The following is an 18,150-nucleotide window of genomic DNA, read 5'->3' as shown; positions in this document are numbered from 1 at the left end:
GACGAGCGAACGCTTTAACCACTAGGCTACCCGACCGCCCCAATTAGTATAAGGGGTTCAAGGTGTCGCTGTGCAGATATATAGGAAATGTTCACATTTCAAATGCGAATTCTGCCGACTGATATTTGTGTTGATGGTGCAAGGTATGATGACCTGTCTCATTATCGTCATTTCCCTGTTAAATGTGTATAGCAGTGATATGACTGACTACATATCTAAGCGGGGATAAACCAAACCCTCTCACTCGTTCACTATCACATAGTTCAGAACAAAGGGCGGTCGGGTAGCCTAGTGGTTAAAGGGCTCGATTCCCGACATGGGTACAATGTGTGAAGCCCATTTCTGGTGTCCCTCGCCGTGATATTGCTAAAAGCGGCGTAAAAAACATACTCACTCACTAGTACAGAACAAACGAATCATGCTTCGCGACTCAGAAAAGGTATTTGAAGTAAAACTAGGTCTGCCATTGTTTATTTGTTGTTCAACGCCGCACTCAGCATTATTCCAGCTTTATGATGGCGGTCTGTAAATACTTGAGTTTGAGGGAGCAATTCTAACGCGGCTTCCCCACTGGGCCTGGGCCTATCGAGGCTGTGCTGGGGTAGGATGACAAAACTGGTTTATACCGAAACTTAGACCTTCGTGTATGTGTAGACATAAACAGCACGGCGCTTTTACTATCTTAACGTAGACATATATAGTACGTGGTTGTTCTTATATATTTTTAGACATCTACAGCATCGACCTATTCCTATCTCCTTGTAGACATCTACTGAGCGGTGTTATTCCTATCTATTTGTAGACATATACAGTACGGGGTTATTCTTATCTATTTGTACCCGTGAAGATCAGGGTTAGAAAATGTCCTTCAGCAACCCATGCTCGTCGTAAGAGGCAAATATGCTTGTCCTAAGAGGCAACTTACAGGATCGGGTGGTCAGGCTAGCTGACTTGGTTGATGCATGTCATCGACCCCAGTTTTGTGGGATATTCCTATCTATATGCTAATAGACCTATCCTACGTTAGGAACACTGGGATAACTTTGCAAACATGTTTCACTTTTTTAACATCATAACAACCAATATCACAGATAAATTGATCTTTGTCTGTGAAAATTTGGCAATGTATCTAAGGCCTGCTGCACTCTCCGCTAATCGTCTATTTGAATCGTCCTTGATAGTGAGTCAGTGAGTTGGGTTTAACGCCGCTTTTAACAGTATTCCAGTTATATCACGGCGTGTCAGTTTAATGTGGGAGGAAAGCCCGAAGTGATGCATGTTTCAAACGTTTACCACTTCGGTGAAACCCACGAGCACGGGTATGGTGCTGACAAACCTAGAAACATAATCGGGGCGAACCGGGATTCGAACCCACAATCATAGGTTTCTGGCGTGCCCAATCGTCCTTGATAACGAACCTTGGCCTGTCTGAAGCACAAACATGCTCCTGCATTGAAAGATATACCATTTGTTTAATAAATAAAATATGTCTTCTAATGTATATGCGACTATTGTGTCCATGTACGATATTTTTCTGTAATATTTCCCATCTGGAAAAGATATACCAGTGGCTGATAGCATGAGCAACGATAAATGCCGTAAGTGTCGATGACACACTATCTTATTTATCATTAAATCGATTTTAATTGGATCTTACGACAAGGATACTGGGTACCTTCTCCACCTAGAGTTCCCACGTGGGCGTCTTGTGCCGACAGTCGGATCAACTTGGCGTTGGCAACGACGTGACCTTTGTTATCATGACGTCATATTGTCTAAGATCCCAATCTCTACTAATGTCTAAATACGGAGAGATCTTCCTGATAAGAAACACCTGAACCGCCCACCCTTAAAACCTAGTAGTTTAAACTGTTGCCATGGCGTCACGTGCTGTGTGACAAGGCGCTTCACGTGGTCGTCGTCGGAGGCCGGGCGTGAGGTCATTTTCTCTGCCTCATTACGTGGTCCAGAAGGAACAAAGAGGTGTCCGCCAATGTGACGTCACAAACACAGAAGTGAGACAAACCCCACAGCATGAATCATTAAATTTTGAAGATGTCAAAAAAGGCCGCGTTTTGATCTTGTCCCCGTGACGCTGTTCGTCTGTCAGGAAGACATGAGGAGTCATGATGGCAATGACACAATTAATATGTCATTTCTGCTTGAAGAAGACTGAAAGGTGCGCGTGAGTGATACGATCGGGGAGGTGAGAGAGCGAAACGTTCCTCTTTATCGGAGTGGAAATCATTGCGTTTCTCAGACTTTACGAGTTGTCGGAGAAATAGGACCTGGGGTAGGCCTTACGCTTCGCGTTGTACTTGATTACATGAGATTAGCGGTAGAAGCTACATATTGGAAATCAGAGAATACGAACAGGAATCAGATGACTTTAACTCCTGTCAATACCTCATCAACGCCGTCCTGCACATCACCACAACCCCACATACAATGCCGAGGTATAATTACTTCAGTCAATACACAGGGTGTGTGATATAGTGAAGGCCATATGGAGGCTCCGATTGCAACAGTGAGTAACAAAGACAGTTAATGGACTGATTGTCCTTGCTAGTGAAGGTCATTGGGTAACTCTTGACCTCCAGCACCCATGGAGTGTTGGGCAGCGTTAATCTAAACAAAAGGGGTTCTGACCACCGGCCGACTCCCTCCAACTGTGATGTGAAGCTATGCCTAGCCTTACTAACGACCAATTACCCTCATCTTACTAATCAGTGGCCTAACAGAACTCTATGACAATGTCCACCCCTCTGCCCCACCCGCCAAGCTTCAAAGGCCCGGGTGTACACCCTGATTACATCCCAGCTATATCTCCCCTGGGGTCCGGGAGCGCGTGTCACGAAAGGTCTGGGTTGGGCGGGGTCGACTGAGTGGGGCCAGGAGAGTCTGCCATCCCAGCAGATTTTAGCATTGTGAAGGTCAGGCATACCTCAACAAATCATTTTATTTGAATTTTAAAATTAATGATGCGCCAATGTAGCATTGTGTATTGGACAAAGTGAACTGGTCGACAGACCACCCGGGGTTTTCTTTAAAGGAACCACGTTATAAGTCATACTACACATTAGTGTTTTAATTGCTTTCTTTCAACACCGCCACCTAGCCTACGCCACTTTACACTTGTACTGACCCAGGGGCTGTCAGACAGGTAAACACGGCCAGGGTAGCCTGGTCAGTGATCGGACGGCGTTAACATGGACGGAGAATGCATGGCGACACTCAATACATGCCAACAACATTTACAATAAAATATTGGTCGTGTCAAAGGGATGTGTTGTTTCTTAATTAATTACTTCTGGATCTGTTAATATGTAATGTGGTCAAGGATTATCGTGAATCAAATAAATACCATAAATCAAAATAATTATTTTCGGAAACCGGGTTCACCATTTTGCTATGGATAGTCAATACTAAACTGGGGGCAAGAGAAACCATACCTTTCAATTAATTTTATCAAATGCTTCATTTTCAATTGAAAAAATCTTAAGTAAGCGATACCATATCCTACAAATGAACTGTCCTGGCGCTTAATCGTCACTCAAAAAATACCTCTAAAATATAATTTTAAATATAATAAAACACAACTGCCGATGGGTCTCAGACATCTTTTTTGAAAATAAATAAATTTGCGCTTTTCGGCAAAAATTTACAACATTTGAAGCATGGAAGAGGTCATTGGATTGCAATCCATTTCTTACCCTAGTCTTCATTGACCTAATTTAGTTTTACATACACTTACAGATTACTTTTCACAAACTGTTTCTGGATCGAGTGATGGTTAGATGGACATAATACACTTTAACAATTTTCAATCACATAAAAAACTGGGTATATTTTTTGTTGCCTCACAGTTTGTTAAAATTCATTAGGGTAAAATGTTTTTGTAATGTCCTACATGCGGTTAATTCGAACTCCTTTAACTCGACAACTCGATTATTGCGATAACACTTTGTGGTACCGACGTTATCTTTCTAGGTCCCGAACTGTATTCCCGAACTCCGCTTGTTTCGATGCACGGATAAACCGATTTTTTAGCTATGGCCCCTAAAGCTTTAAATTAACGAATTTCCTCGTCTTTATTACTGTACAGTCCATACACCTCTTTTGTAGCGCATATAACATATGCCATGTATATCGAATTACGTTAAATAATAATAAATATTATTATCATTATTATTATTATTATTATTATTTCGTGTACACAATCATTATATTCCTCTACCCATGGTTCCTCTAAATAATAATAAATAGTATTATCATTATTATTATTATTATTTCGTGTACACAATCATTATATTCCTCTACCCATGGTTCCTCTAAATAATAATAATATTATTATCATTATTATTATTATTATTATTATTATTATTATTATTATTATTTCGTGTACACAATCATTATATTCCTCTACCCATGGTTCCTCTTAATAATAATAAATATTATTATCATTATTATTATTATTATTATTATTATTATTATTATTATTTCGTGTACACAATCATTATATTCCTCTACCCATGGTTCCTCGAGGTTACAGTTGCCACAACTGTTTCCAAAACCTTTCACTGGAATCCATGGTTGGTCTTTTCTCATCACTGCCATTGGATGCATTTGTTGCCTGTAAAATTGTTTTTCATTAGAGTTTATCATTATGTACAGATTAAAACATCAAATGCAGCAAAGAGGGTTCGGGTGATCCTGGCACAGTCAGCCTGGTTAGGCTCATCATCAGCTCATGGCCCCTGCCCCCTCTAAACGCAGCCCAGAGAGCGAGTGGGACTTCTCCCAGGAAGCGCTGCCTAGTCAAACCCACCCAGAACTTTTCGGAGAATGTGAAGACTCCCCAATCCTGCAGCCTTCTGCATTACCCATTTTGGCGGAAGGGCTGTATTCCTGGAAGCAAACCCGGGTACTCTCCCAATGTCAGTCAAGAGATTGGGAGGTACTTGGGATGCAAGCGTGACATTTCGTAAGCGAGATCCGTATATTTGCCATGTTTTTTTCTCAATCTTGTCAATCACATTAGTGTCAAAGGGTACAGAAAATTCAATGATTTCATTGGATTTATCAAAAAGGACATGATGAGGTTTGTTGGCCTGGATACGTCTAGGGCTGTAAATGGGCCAATTCCAAAGAATTTTTTTATTAATATTAAATTTGAGCGCAACCTGTCCCACAAGTGCCATCCGTCACAAACACATATGGGGCGGTCGGGTAGCCTAGTGGTTAAAGCGTTCACTCGTAACGCCGAAGACCCGGGTTTGATTCTCGACATGGGTACATTGTGTGAATCCCATTTCTGGTATCCCCCGCCGTGATATTGCTGGAATATTGCTAAAAGCGGCGTAAAACCATACTCACTCACTCACTCACATACACATGTAAAGGCTATTCAATTGTTAACCTGAAAAGACAAGTCAAAAAAGGAAATTGCATCGTACATACTTTTTGCCACTGATGCGTCAGATTTCGAAATATTAGTACCCTCCACATGTTAACTTAAAACTTCACTTAGGCCTCGAATGTTGCAACCTTGATCAAACAGCTTCTGAGCAAGAGTTGTATGACGCTCTTTGAAATCTTGGAATAAAGAACATGCAAAAGTTGTGAAATGTAGATGGGTGTAGAGCTCTTGGAAAACACGTTTCACTAGCCGTTAACTTGTAAAAAAGTATCTTATGTCTACTTCCACACTGATAAATAAAAATTAAGTAGGCCCGTAAATCTGACGATATGAAAGATACTCTCTAATTATTTACAACATAGATACGGTAATTCAAACTAAGAATGGAAACGCATCCCTAACTTCATAGACCTTGTCATCATTCAAAGTCGATATTTCAATTTATATATATTATTATTTGATACAAGTAACACATTTCATGTTTTTCTTGATCGTCACGTGGTTAGTTATTTATGTGTTTTTTTATATTTTGTATTTCATCATTAAGAACACCATAAACATTGTGTCGCAACATGCAAACTTCATGATATGAATTAAATTGGAGAAAAGGAAGTAGCATATATGAACGCGAAAAAAAGTCATGTTGGCCGGTATTGGGAACCAGGAGTTTCTGTTATATGGCCTTCAGTCTCTACTGTTGCGCGCACTTGGCCCGCCAGAAACCTATGATCGTGGGTTCGAATCCCGATTCACCCCGATTATGTTTCATAGGTTTGTCTGCACCATACCCGTACTCGAGGTTTTCGCCAAAGTGGTAAACGTCTGAGACCTGCAACACTTCGGGCTGTCCTCCCACATCAAGCTGACACGCCGTGATATAACTGAAATACCGTTCAAAGCGCCGTTAAACCAAACTCACTCACTACTTGCTTGTAAACAGGCTAAATTCTTTTTTAACATATACTCAACAACAAGAGTTCCTGTGACACCAATATGTTAGTGTATTTTTCAAACAAGTAAAGTTTGGTTTTCAATATTGTAGTACATGTATGGAATCAAGTCACAAAAACGCAACTGCTACAGAAAAGCATGCATTCCATGCAAAAGTTGACTTTTATGCAAGCCCCATGCATTTCACTACCCAAGAATGGGTATAAAACATGTGCGTTAAAGGGATTCCATATGTATTGTTTAGCATCGTGCTGACAACAACACCCCCATAAAAACAACAAACTTTCGCAATTATAAAACATTACGAAATGCCACGCCTGTCCGAAAATGATCGTCTGCGAGCCATTGGTATGCTTGAAGCAGGATCGAGTCAACGAGATGTTGCAAGACAATTTAACGTCCACAGAAACATCATTTGGTGTTTACGGCAACGTTCGCAACAGACGAATGCAGTCAGAGACCAACCTCGGAGTCGCAGGCCAAGCGTAACCAATAATCGACAAGACAACTGGATTCTAACAACACACCTACGAAATTGATTCCAGCCAGCAACAGTGACTGCAAGAAGCATCCCTGGCCTTCGACGAATATCTTCACAAACCGTACGTCGTCGCCTCAGATGTGCAGGGATTGTCACCAGAATACCCGCCAGACATCCCATTTTGACAGGAAACCACCGTCAAGCACTTCTACAGTGGTGCAGACAGCGTCTACGCTGGACGGCCATGCAGTGGGGACAAGTTCTATTCACTGACGGGTCTCGTTTTCACCTCAGCCACAGCGATGGAAGGATTCGAGTATACCGACGTCGAAGTGGACGTTACGTCAATCATGGTGTCATGGAAGAAGATCGGTTCGGGGGCGGCAGCGTTATGGTATGGGGTGGGATTACAGCAAGACAGAGGACCCGTTTGATAGTGGTAGAGGGAAATCTCAATGGACAGCGCTACCACGACGAGATCGTCGGCCCTGTTGTTCTACCGTTTTTGCGTCGTCATGGCACAGGCATTACCTTTCAACATGACAACGCCCGGCCTCATATTGTTTGACTTGTTCAGGATTCTCTTCAACAAAACAACGTGAATGTCATCCCCTGGCCGGCTCGCTCCCCTAATCTCTCACCAATCGAGCACATGTGGGATGAGATGGACCGGCGCCTTCGACGTCAACCACGTGTTCCACAGACACTCCAGGAACTTCGAAACATGCTCCAGCAGATATGGACAGATATCACAGGAACGTGTGTTGTTCAGTATATGTGTGAGGCCGGCACTCAAGAAGCGCTTTGCAGCCTACGGTTTAGAAACATACATGTACATGTACATGTATGTGGTTTTCTTTTCCAGTTTTTTTTATATAATCCTTTTTTAGATATTTTCGTTTAAATTTAAACTTTAAAACTTCACCTACTTTACAGTTTGACTGCTTGCTTGTTCATAAATGCAGTTGTTATTTATAGTTATCACTTCCGATATAGAATAAGTGTGAACGATATGTGCGAAAGAGTTTATATCTTCCAAAAATACCTTGTCATTTTTTCAAAGATTGCAATAGCTACAGACATTTCCACTTAATCATTATGATCGATTCAGGGAGTTATCATTTAACAAAGAATTGTCCCTCATCAGCGAACCAAATCGTTGGAAATAAATATACTGAGCCGCAAAAGAAACGTTACCATGGATAGATATATGAGAAACCTTATTTATCCAAACACTGTAAGCATACTTTGAGACATATTAAAAATATGAAACGTGGCAAACCCAATCATCAAGATTGAAATTAAAGTGTCAAATGTTTTTCAAGTGAAACACAACACTAGTCTCAAAGAAAATGGCATCATAAGTCAGTATCTCGTGTGTCCGCCATGTGCATTGATGACTACCGTGCAACGTCGATACATGGAATGAATGGGGCGGTTGATGAAGGCACTTGAGCCCACACTCTAAGGAACGCCTGACGCAGTTCAGCTGCAGTTGTCGGCCTTGGTCGGACGTCATTCAGCAATCTTTGAATCTCGGTCCATAGGTGCTCAATGGGATTTAAATTGGGACTGAGGGCAGGCTACTGCATGGTTCTGATGCCATTCTGCCGGAGGAAGTCTCTTGTTGCTCTCGCAGTGTAGGCACGGGTGTTATCATGCTGAAACTCGTGGTTACGGCAACGTGCCAAATGTGGTCTCAAGACTTGATCAATGTACCATTGTCTCTCCCTGGAGCGATCTTCTGGAAGACCACAGGGGCCGACCCTCTGTGCAAGACCAATTCCATCCCACACCATGATGCTCGGACCACCCCACGAGTCTCTCTAAACAACAAAAGCATCCGAATAACGTTCCCCACGGCAACGCCAGACTCTCTCTCTCTCTCTGCCATCTGCTGTTGAGATACAGCAACGGCTCTCGTCTGAGAAGAGGATTCTTCTCCACTGCTGGTGGTGCCAATGCTGGTGCTGTACTGCCCACTGACAGCGGTGCCGGGTGTGTCCCCATGGTCTGTAGAGCAGTTTCCGCAGCAGTTACAATGCGATCTTGAAGATGCTGTCGCACAATCTGACGATCCTGACGTCGGGTGATGACCCTTGGTCTTCCACTACGTGGTCGGTAATCTGTAGTGTTGGTGGTCTGGTACCGTTGCTGGAGCCTGTATATGATCATTACGTGGACTTGAAATGCATTGGCTACTTGCCGGGCGGTTTGTCCAGCTTGCAAGCTGCCAAGGGTTTGGTGTCGCTGATTTCATGTTACCCGCTCTGGGTGGATTTTTATCGGGCAAGAAATGGGGGAACGCATGTGCATTTCAATTTGCACGGAACTCACGTGCATCGGGTTACCAAGGCCGATGCCGTGATGCGTTTTGGCAATCAGTTTTATTGTCATCTGCTTTGTGTTTTTATCATCAAGTTTCATTTTTCGGACAAGGTAATGTTAAATTATAGAAACTTTGACAAAAATTACCCAGATATTTAAATGACAACTTTTCATGCAATGTTACTCGGGGTGACGTTTCTTTTGCGGTTTAGTATATATTTTATGTGACTGTATCAAAACAGTATATCAGTAACGTTGGAGTCTCATGACCTGATGGTTATAGGTATATTGTCCCTGTACATACAGTATATGGTCTCTACAAACAGTGTATGGTTTCTTCATACAGTATATGATCTATACATTCAGTATATGATCTCTACATACAGTATATGATCTATACATTCAGTATATGATCTCTACATACAGTATATGATCTATACATTCAGTATATGATCTCTACATACAGTATATGATCTATACATTCAGTATATGATCTCTACATACAGTATATGATCTATACATTCAGTATATGATCTCTACATACAGTATATGATCTATACATTCAGTATATGATCTCTACATACAGTATATGATCTATACATTCAGTATATGGTCTGTACATACAGTATATGGTCTCAACATACAGTATATGGTCTGTACATACAGTATATGGTCTCTACATACAGTATATGGTCTGTACATACAGTATATGGTCTGTACATACAGTATATGGTCTCAACATACAGTATATGGTCTCTACATACAGTATATGGTCTGTACATACAGTATATGGTCTCTACAAACAGTGTATGGTCTGTACATACAGTATATGGTCTCTACATACAGTATATGGTCTGTACATACAGTATATGGTCTCTACATACAGTGTATGGTTTCTACATACAGTATATGGTCTCTACATACAGTGTATTGTTTCTACATACAGTATATGGTCTCTGTACATACAGCATATGATCTGTGCATTCAGTAAATGGTGTGTACATTCAATAAATGGTCTCTACATACAGTATATGATCTATACATTCAGTATATGGTCTGTACATACAGTATATGGTCTGTACATTCAGTATATGATCTATACATTCAGTGTATGGTCTGTACATACAGTATATGGTCTCTACATACAGTGTATGGTCTGTACATACATAATATGGTCCCTACAAACTGTACATAAAGTATATGGTCTGTATATTCAGTAAATGGTCTGTACATACAGTATATAATCTCTACATACAGTGTATGGTCCCTACAAACTGTACATACAATATATGATCTCTACATACAGTAAATGGTCTGTACATACAGTATATGATCTGTACATTCAGTAAATGTTCTGTACATACATTATGTGGTCCCTACAAACTGTACATAAAGTATATTGTCTGTATATTCAGTAAATGGTCTGTACATACAGTATATGGTCTGTACATACAGTAAATGGTCTGTACATACAGTACACGATCTCTACATACAGTATATGGTCCCTACAAACTGTACATACAGTATATGATCTATACATTCAGTATATGAGCTCTACATACAGTATATGATCTCTACATACAGTATATGGTCTGTACATACAGTATATGATCTATACATTCAGTGTTTGGTCTGTACATACAGTATTTGGTCTCTACATACAGTATATGGTCTCTACATACAGTGTATGATCTTTACATACAGTATATGATCTATATATTCAGTAAATGGTCTGTACATACAGTATATGATCTCTACATACAGTGTATGGTCCCTACAAACTGTACATACAATATATGATCTCTACATACAGTAAATGATCTGTACATTCAGTAAATGGTCTGTACATACAGTATATGGTCCCTACAAACTGTACATAAAGTATATGGTCTGTATATTCAGTAAATGGTCTATACATACAGTATATGATCTCTACATACAGTGTATGGTCCCTACAAACTGTACATACAATATATGATCTCTACATACAGTAAATGGTCTGTACATACAGTATATGATCTGTACATTCAGTAAATGGTCTGTACATACATAATATGGTCCCTACAAACTGTACATAAAGTATATGGTCTGTATATTCAGTAAATGGTCTGTACATACAGTATATGGTCCCTACAAACTGTACATAAAGTATATGGTCTGTATATTCAGTAAATGGTCTATACATACAGTATATGATCTCTACATACAGTGTATGGTCCCTACAAACTGTACATACAATATATGATCTCTACATACAGTAAATGGTCTGTACATACAGTATATGATCTGTACACTCAGTAAATGGTCTGTACATACATAATATGGTCCCTACAAACTGTACATAAAGTATATGGTCTGTATATTCAGTAAATGGTCTGTACATACAGTATATGATCTCTACATACAGTGTATGGTCCCTACAAACTGTACATACAATATATGATCTCTACATACAGTAAATGGTCTGTACATACAGTATATGATCTGTACATTCAGTAAATGGTCTGTACATACATTATATGGTCCCTACAAACTGTACATAAAGTATATTGTCTGTATATTCAGTAAATGGTCTGTACATACAGTATATGGTCTGTACATACAGTAAATGGTCTGTACATACAGTACACGATCTCTACATACAGTATATGGTCCCTACAAACTGTACATACAGTATATGATCTATACATTCAGTGTATGAGCTCTACATACAGTATATGATCTCTACATACAGTATATGGTCTGTACATACAGTATATGATCTATACATTCAGTGTATGGTCTGTACATACAGTATTTGGTCTCTACATACAGTATATGGTCTCTACATACAGTGTATGATCTCTACATACAGTATATGATCTATATATTCAGTAAATGGTCTGTACATACAGTATATGATCTCTACATACAGTATATGGTCCCTACAAACTGTACATAAAGTATATGGTCTGTATATTCAGTAAATGGTCTATACATACAGTATATGATCTCTACATACAGTGTATGGTCCCTACAAACTGTACATACAATATATGATCTCTACATACAGTAAATGGTCTGTACATACAGTATATGATCTGTACATTCAGTAAATGGTCTGTACATACATAATATGGTCCCTACAAACTGTACATAAAGTATATGGTCTGTATATTCAGTAAATGGTCTGTACATACAGTATATGATCTCTACATACAGTGTATGGTCCCTACAAACTGTACATACAATATATGATCTCTACATACAGTAAATGGTCTGTACATACAGTATATGATCTGTACATTCAGTAAATGGTCTGTACATACATTAGATGGTCCCTACAAACTGTACATACAGTGTATGGTCTGTACATACAGTATATGGTCTGTACATTCAGTATATGGGCTGTACATTCAGTATATGGTCTGTACATACAGTATATGTTCTGTACATACAGTATATGGTCTGTACATACAGTATATGGTCTGTACATACAGTATATGGTCTGTACATTCAGTATATGGTCTCTACATACAGTATATGGTCTCTACATACAGTATATGGTCTGTATATTCAGTAAATGGTCTATACATTCAGTATATGGTCCCTACAAACTGTACATGCAGTATATGGTCTGTACATACAGTATATGGTCTGTACATACAGTATATGGTCTGTACATACAGTACATGGTATATGTACATACAGTGTATGGTCTCTGTACAGTACACCATACCAACACATACAACTACATCGTCTTTCTTGGATCCCTGTGCCTACATAATTTGTCCCTTCAGTATATGCCATCTGCCCCCTGGAGATATCGGTTTAGAACGGACCCTCACCAACCTCTCCTGGTCGTAAAAGGCGGCTCAATACATCGGTTGGTCAAACTCGGTTACTGGGTTGACTGTGTGGCTTGGTAGGAATATCGCTGTGGCGTTTAGTAAGTGTTTGTTGCACTATTGGTCTGCTTGTGACACTTCGATAAACTTTGCGCTATAAACCAAAGACAGTTTTCACACTTTATGCTTTATGTAAACGTAGGATGAGTCATGAGTATTGTTTTACGCCGCCTTTGCCAATATTCCAGCAACATCACAGCGGGGGGCACCAGGATGGGCCGCCTGGGGGGTGCAGCACAGAGGTGTATGTGCCCGCCAGCCATGCTAAATGTTCGGGTTCGACAGACTGATGTTCCTCTTCCGCACTAAGTAATCAGGCTACGGTGGTGATGCCAAGATTGGGCTTCAAACATTGCACCCGTATGGGAATTGGACCTGGGACTGCGCCGTCTTCGCCCAACGCTTTAACAGCTGGGCCACCCAACCGCGCTACAACGTGGCAGTATATCTAATAGGAGTTCACAGTGTATTACTGCAGATAATACTGTTTCTATGTGTGGGTAACGCCCACCTCTGCAAATCAAACGAACGCGAATCAAATCCTCTGAAACATATCTTTATTTCATTGACAAAAATATAATAAATCTCAATTTGATACAATATATTCATAAATTAACAATGAGTATGTACATACAATGTAAAAATAGAGAGCTCTCCAATTGTCAAGTAGTAAATGTGAATAAATGGACGTCCTAACTACATCCGGGTATCTGTGACCAGCAAACTCCGCACAGGGATAGCACATCTTCCCGGAGTCTTAAGCACATTTCCACGCCGACAGCCGTTCCTTCATCTCCCGATGAGAATAATCATCGTAAAATATTTGATAACTGGAATAAAATTGTTTGAACAGCTAACACTGGTAAACGGAGAGCAGCGCTTATGAACGATACCAGTTCAATTTGGCTCGTTCTAGATGTGTTCTCCTTAACAAACACAGTAACATAACACATTCACGCTCAAAGTACAGGTAATAAATAAAAGTTTGACTTCATCATCGTTTGTCATTTGAGATCGGTGGTCCGTTCTAGCACCACTTGATTGAGGACATGATAACATAATACTGAGTTGAGCACTGTTTGGGGTGGGGGGTTGGGGATGGGGGATCAGCGTCTTCCATGTTCCTACGCTCTTTGTTTAGTCTCCATGACGCCAATATCTTGTTGCAAAGGTTACGTCCCATACCCCCTCCATGTACCCCCTTCTTTGTGTGCCAGGAGGGGAGCGGTCTGACACTTGGATAGCCAATCAGAAGTCATAGTGAGATCACGTGATTCGTCCACCTGAAGAAAAGATTTGAGATTAGTTGAACGTCTTTGACACGATATTTACGATTACGACACAAAGCTGTAGCGTAGGACACACTGGGCAAGTGAGAATATCAAAGTTATGAATGTCAAATTGCAGTTATCACAAGCGTATTTGGAGGTAAACACCGCGTCGCCATCGTGATTAATGGCTGTCTTGACAGGTGACAGGGCGACCTGTTGATTGCATACCAGAGTTTTAATTAACTATTGATTAAATTATTCAATGAAATCATTGGGATATTCATTTTGTTATGATTATACTATGTTACATGCCACACAAAAAATAAATGATTGTTTCATTTGATGCTTTGGCAAATATCCTAGAAATTATTTTCTGGTTGTGGGTGAATAAAATATTCAAAGTGTGAATAAATATCGTGAATACTAGCAACAGCATGATGGATAGACATCTGTGTAAGAGTTCTAATTTAAATAAACCAGTTAAAGTTGCGGCTTTTTTCAATTGTTACACACGAGTGACAAATTATATGTGTAATATATTACAATATATATATATATATAAATTATAATATTATTAATACAAATTATATAAATAATATATTACAATATATATATATATATATAGATATAGATATAGATAGATTATAATATTATTAATATATATAATATTGTAATATTATTAAATATATAATATAATTTGTCACTCGTGTGTAACAATTGAAAAAAGCATATATCTATATATATATATATATATATAAAATATAAGATGACAATGGAGTTGAAAGTTTAAAACAGCAAGACAAATAAAATCAATCTATATGGAATTATAAATGACAAACCTAAGAAATAAAGTAATTTATTCTGAGAGATTGTTTGTGTGTGTGTGTGTGTGTGTGTGTGTGTGAGAGAGAGAGAGAGAGAGAGAGAGAGAGAGAGAGAGTACGTCGTTGTGGCTATTATCAGCCATAGCGACGGGTAAACCTTCAGAGGGAGGGCATGTTAAATGAGACGATGAATGAAGGAACATACCTGTATGGGTTCAGAACCAGTTGGCGAAATCAATCAAATCATCCTCATCGATGGTCAGCGTCTCGTACGAGGAGTCTGTGGAGCAGGGTGACGGCGATGGGGAGCTAGTGGAGGGACTGGGGGAGAGGCACGACTCGGGGGACATGGAACATGCCCCCTCTAGCATTGCCCGACTCCCCTCAAGCACAGCCCTCATGGCCTCGGGGTCGCCAATCATACCCTGAAGATGACGGATGTATTCGATGGCGGATCTCAGAGTTTCAACTTTGCTCATTTTCTTGGACTTGGAGCCCTTGGAGCCGTGCGGTAGATGCTCGCGGAGGGTGGCAAAAGTCATGTTGATCAGCTTTACCCTGTTGCGCTCCCTCTCGTTTCTCCTCGCGACGGCGACAGTGGGGGGACGGTGGAAGCCCAGGTAGGTCTGATGGGGTGAAAAGTCGAGACGTCTGCGGCACTGGGACGCCTCCCTCGCGTTCTCTTTCATGGACATCCTGAGAGACTTGTTCCCGGGGGTAAGGGGAGATGGGTGGGGTGAAGTGGCCATTGAGGCCATTGAGAACATGCACGACGGTCTGTCTGGGAGAGGTGACGACAGGACTGTTTGTCCTCCAAGAGTCGTGACGGGTAGTACCGTATTTTCCATCATGATGCCAGGCTCTGCTAGATCCAAACGGGAGTGTTGTTTAGTAAGATTGTTTGTTCCCTCACGCGACAAGCTTCTCTTATATAGCCAGGCGCGAGAGTTACGCTAGCCACGCCTACCGCCTTATCAGTTATTTAACTGTCAAGTTGCGCGAGCCTGCCACGCGACTCCCAACTCGCACTTGAGTAAGCACGCTCAATGTACAGGGCACGAGCTGTGACGTCACTCGACGGAACCAGTGATGACGGAGAAACAAAAGAAGTTTGGAGATTGGCTCGTGAAGCCTATCGGGAACTTAATGTGTATACGGGGGAAAAAAACATCCACCCGTTTGAAGTGAAGGAAGGTGTTCCGTCTCGCGGCGATCTTCATTATAAGTTTCATTTTAAACATTCAAAGTTTTACTAACGGGACTGCCAAGTGAGAGGGCGCGTGACAAGCCTATCGTGTGATGAAAGGCATTGGATAATGATGAATGTGAATGTGCAGAGAGTGGCCTGTCTCCCTGTGGGGACAAAGACGCATGGGAAACGCGCTTTTTGGGACAAAAACTACCCGAGAAGTTATCGTGGGAAACACGGGGTAGAGCGTATTGACACAGCTTTCTGAACACTGCAGATAACGATAGCTCTGAATCGGACAATCAGAACAGTTTGCATAATCTTTGATTTTATTATCAGTATTCTAAGTGACCCCACCCCCCACCCCATCCCCGAACCCCCCACCCCCCACCCCCCACCCCCCACCCCCCACCACACACACACATTCTCCCGATTTCTTAGACATACTGTGTCAATTGTCATTAAATTATAGTATAGATGTTCCTTCATTGTAGTATACCGTCGCCGAATACCCCTCTCTCTTCTCTCTCTCTGTGTCTCTCTCTCTCGCTCTCTCTCACACAATATTTCAGCAGTAAAGCAACTATACCTAACAAGCAGCACTTGAAACCATAGGGTTTGTTAAAGTAATGTAAACAGTAAATGTACGTATGTACTTGTCGCAGAGACGAACAACCTCACGAAAACATGCTCGACACAGGATAAAAACAAGTAATAAATAAATACACTAACGTCATTCACACCTCTCCCATGAATGTAAGTCCGCGTGAATTGCCAACTTTTCTTCAACTGTCAACAAAATTTGTCTATCTCTGTCAGTGGATGAGGTATTCTTAAGCTGTTAATAATGTTTTCAATTTGAATTGACAATACGTCCTCAAATATACAGTTCTAATGACGTCTGAAGCAAGATAAACGTAATCGATTTTCCTTCAGTTTTCTGTTTGTTTGTTTGTTTTAAGTGTGTGAGTGTGTATGGTTTTACGCCGCTTTAGCAATATTCCAACAATATCACGGCGGGGGACACCAGAAATGGGCTTCACACATTGTACCCATGTCGGGAATCGAACCCGGGTCTTCGGCGTGAAGAGCGAACGCTTTAACCACTAGGCTACCCGACCGCCCCTTGTTTGTTTTAAACTATTTGCATCATGCTAACTCATGTGTGTAATGCAGTTACATTTACTGGTATTTTAACTTTAAAATGTTTAATCACTTCTACCGCAATATATTCAAGTGGTGTTTTCAAACCATGATACAGTGCGGCAAAGCACACGGCATCGACATAGTAAATTCGATGACCACCTTAATTGGCTCGGGTAGTTCTTGAATATTTCAACATTATGGTACAAAAAACATGACGAGGCGTGTATGGGAGGTTGGAAAATCCAACCAAATTCTACTGCGACCAAAAGGTTAGTAAACAGGGAATTTACCATCCTGACTGTTAGATTGCATGCGGCAGCGGTGGAGAAAAGGGTATCATATTTCAGTTTCGGCACCAAGATCACATGACATTGCTCACTTCCGCCTTGGTCAATGTCACGCTCGCCATTTGGAGACAAGGAGAAGATTATGAGTTAGTGTGTTAAGTGTATATTGGCCATGTAACATTATTAGTGAGTGAGTGAGTATGGTTTTACGCCGCTTTTAGCAATATTCCAGCAACATCACGGCGGGGGACACCAGAAATGAGCTTCACACATTGTACCCATGTCGGGAATCGAACCCGGATCTTCAGCGTGACGAGCGAACGCTTTAACCACTAGGCTAACCGACCGCACCTGTAACGTTATTAAC

The 18,150-nt window shown here is 40.8% G+C and overlaps 1 protein-coding gene across 1 annotated transcript; it reads right to left on the bottom strand.

Annotated features, from left to right (window-relative positions):
* Window positions 1–13,616: 13,616 nt before the first annotated feature.
* On the bottom strand, window positions 13,617–16,127 carry LOC124152073 (achaete-scute homolog 1a-like). The gene is made up of 2 exons (XM_046524817.2): window positions 15,367–16,127; window positions 13,617–14,349 (listed from the first exon to the last, which is right to left on the bottom strand). The coding sequence occupies exon 1, from the start codon at window positions 16,010–16,012 to the stop codon at window positions 15,377–15,379; it is 636 nt and encodes a 211-aa protein (XP_046380773.1). The 5' UTR covers window positions 16,013–16,127; the 3' UTR covers window positions 13,617–14,349; window positions 15,367–15,376.
* Between the last annotated feature and the right edge of the window lie 2,023 nt (window positions 16,128–18,150).

The sequence above is a fragment of the Haliotis rufescens genome, unplaced genomic scaffold (genome assembly GCF_023055435.1).
Source record: "Haliotis rufescens isolate VD_foot unplaced genomic scaffold, xgHalRufe1.0.p SCAF_32, whole genome shotgun sequence".
In the NCBI taxonomy this organism is placed as follows: domain Eukaryota; kingdom Metazoa; phylum Mollusca; class Gastropoda; order Lepetellida; family Haliotidae; genus Haliotis; species Haliotis rufescens.
This window is presented reverse-complemented; position numbering and strand designations above follow the sequence as displayed.

Bases quoted from the DNA above. Each gene is read 5' to 3' on its own strand.
- LOC124152073 (XM_046524817.2), bottom strand. From the start codon at position 16,012: ATGATGGAAAATACGGTACTACCCGTCACGACTCTTGGAGGACAAACA.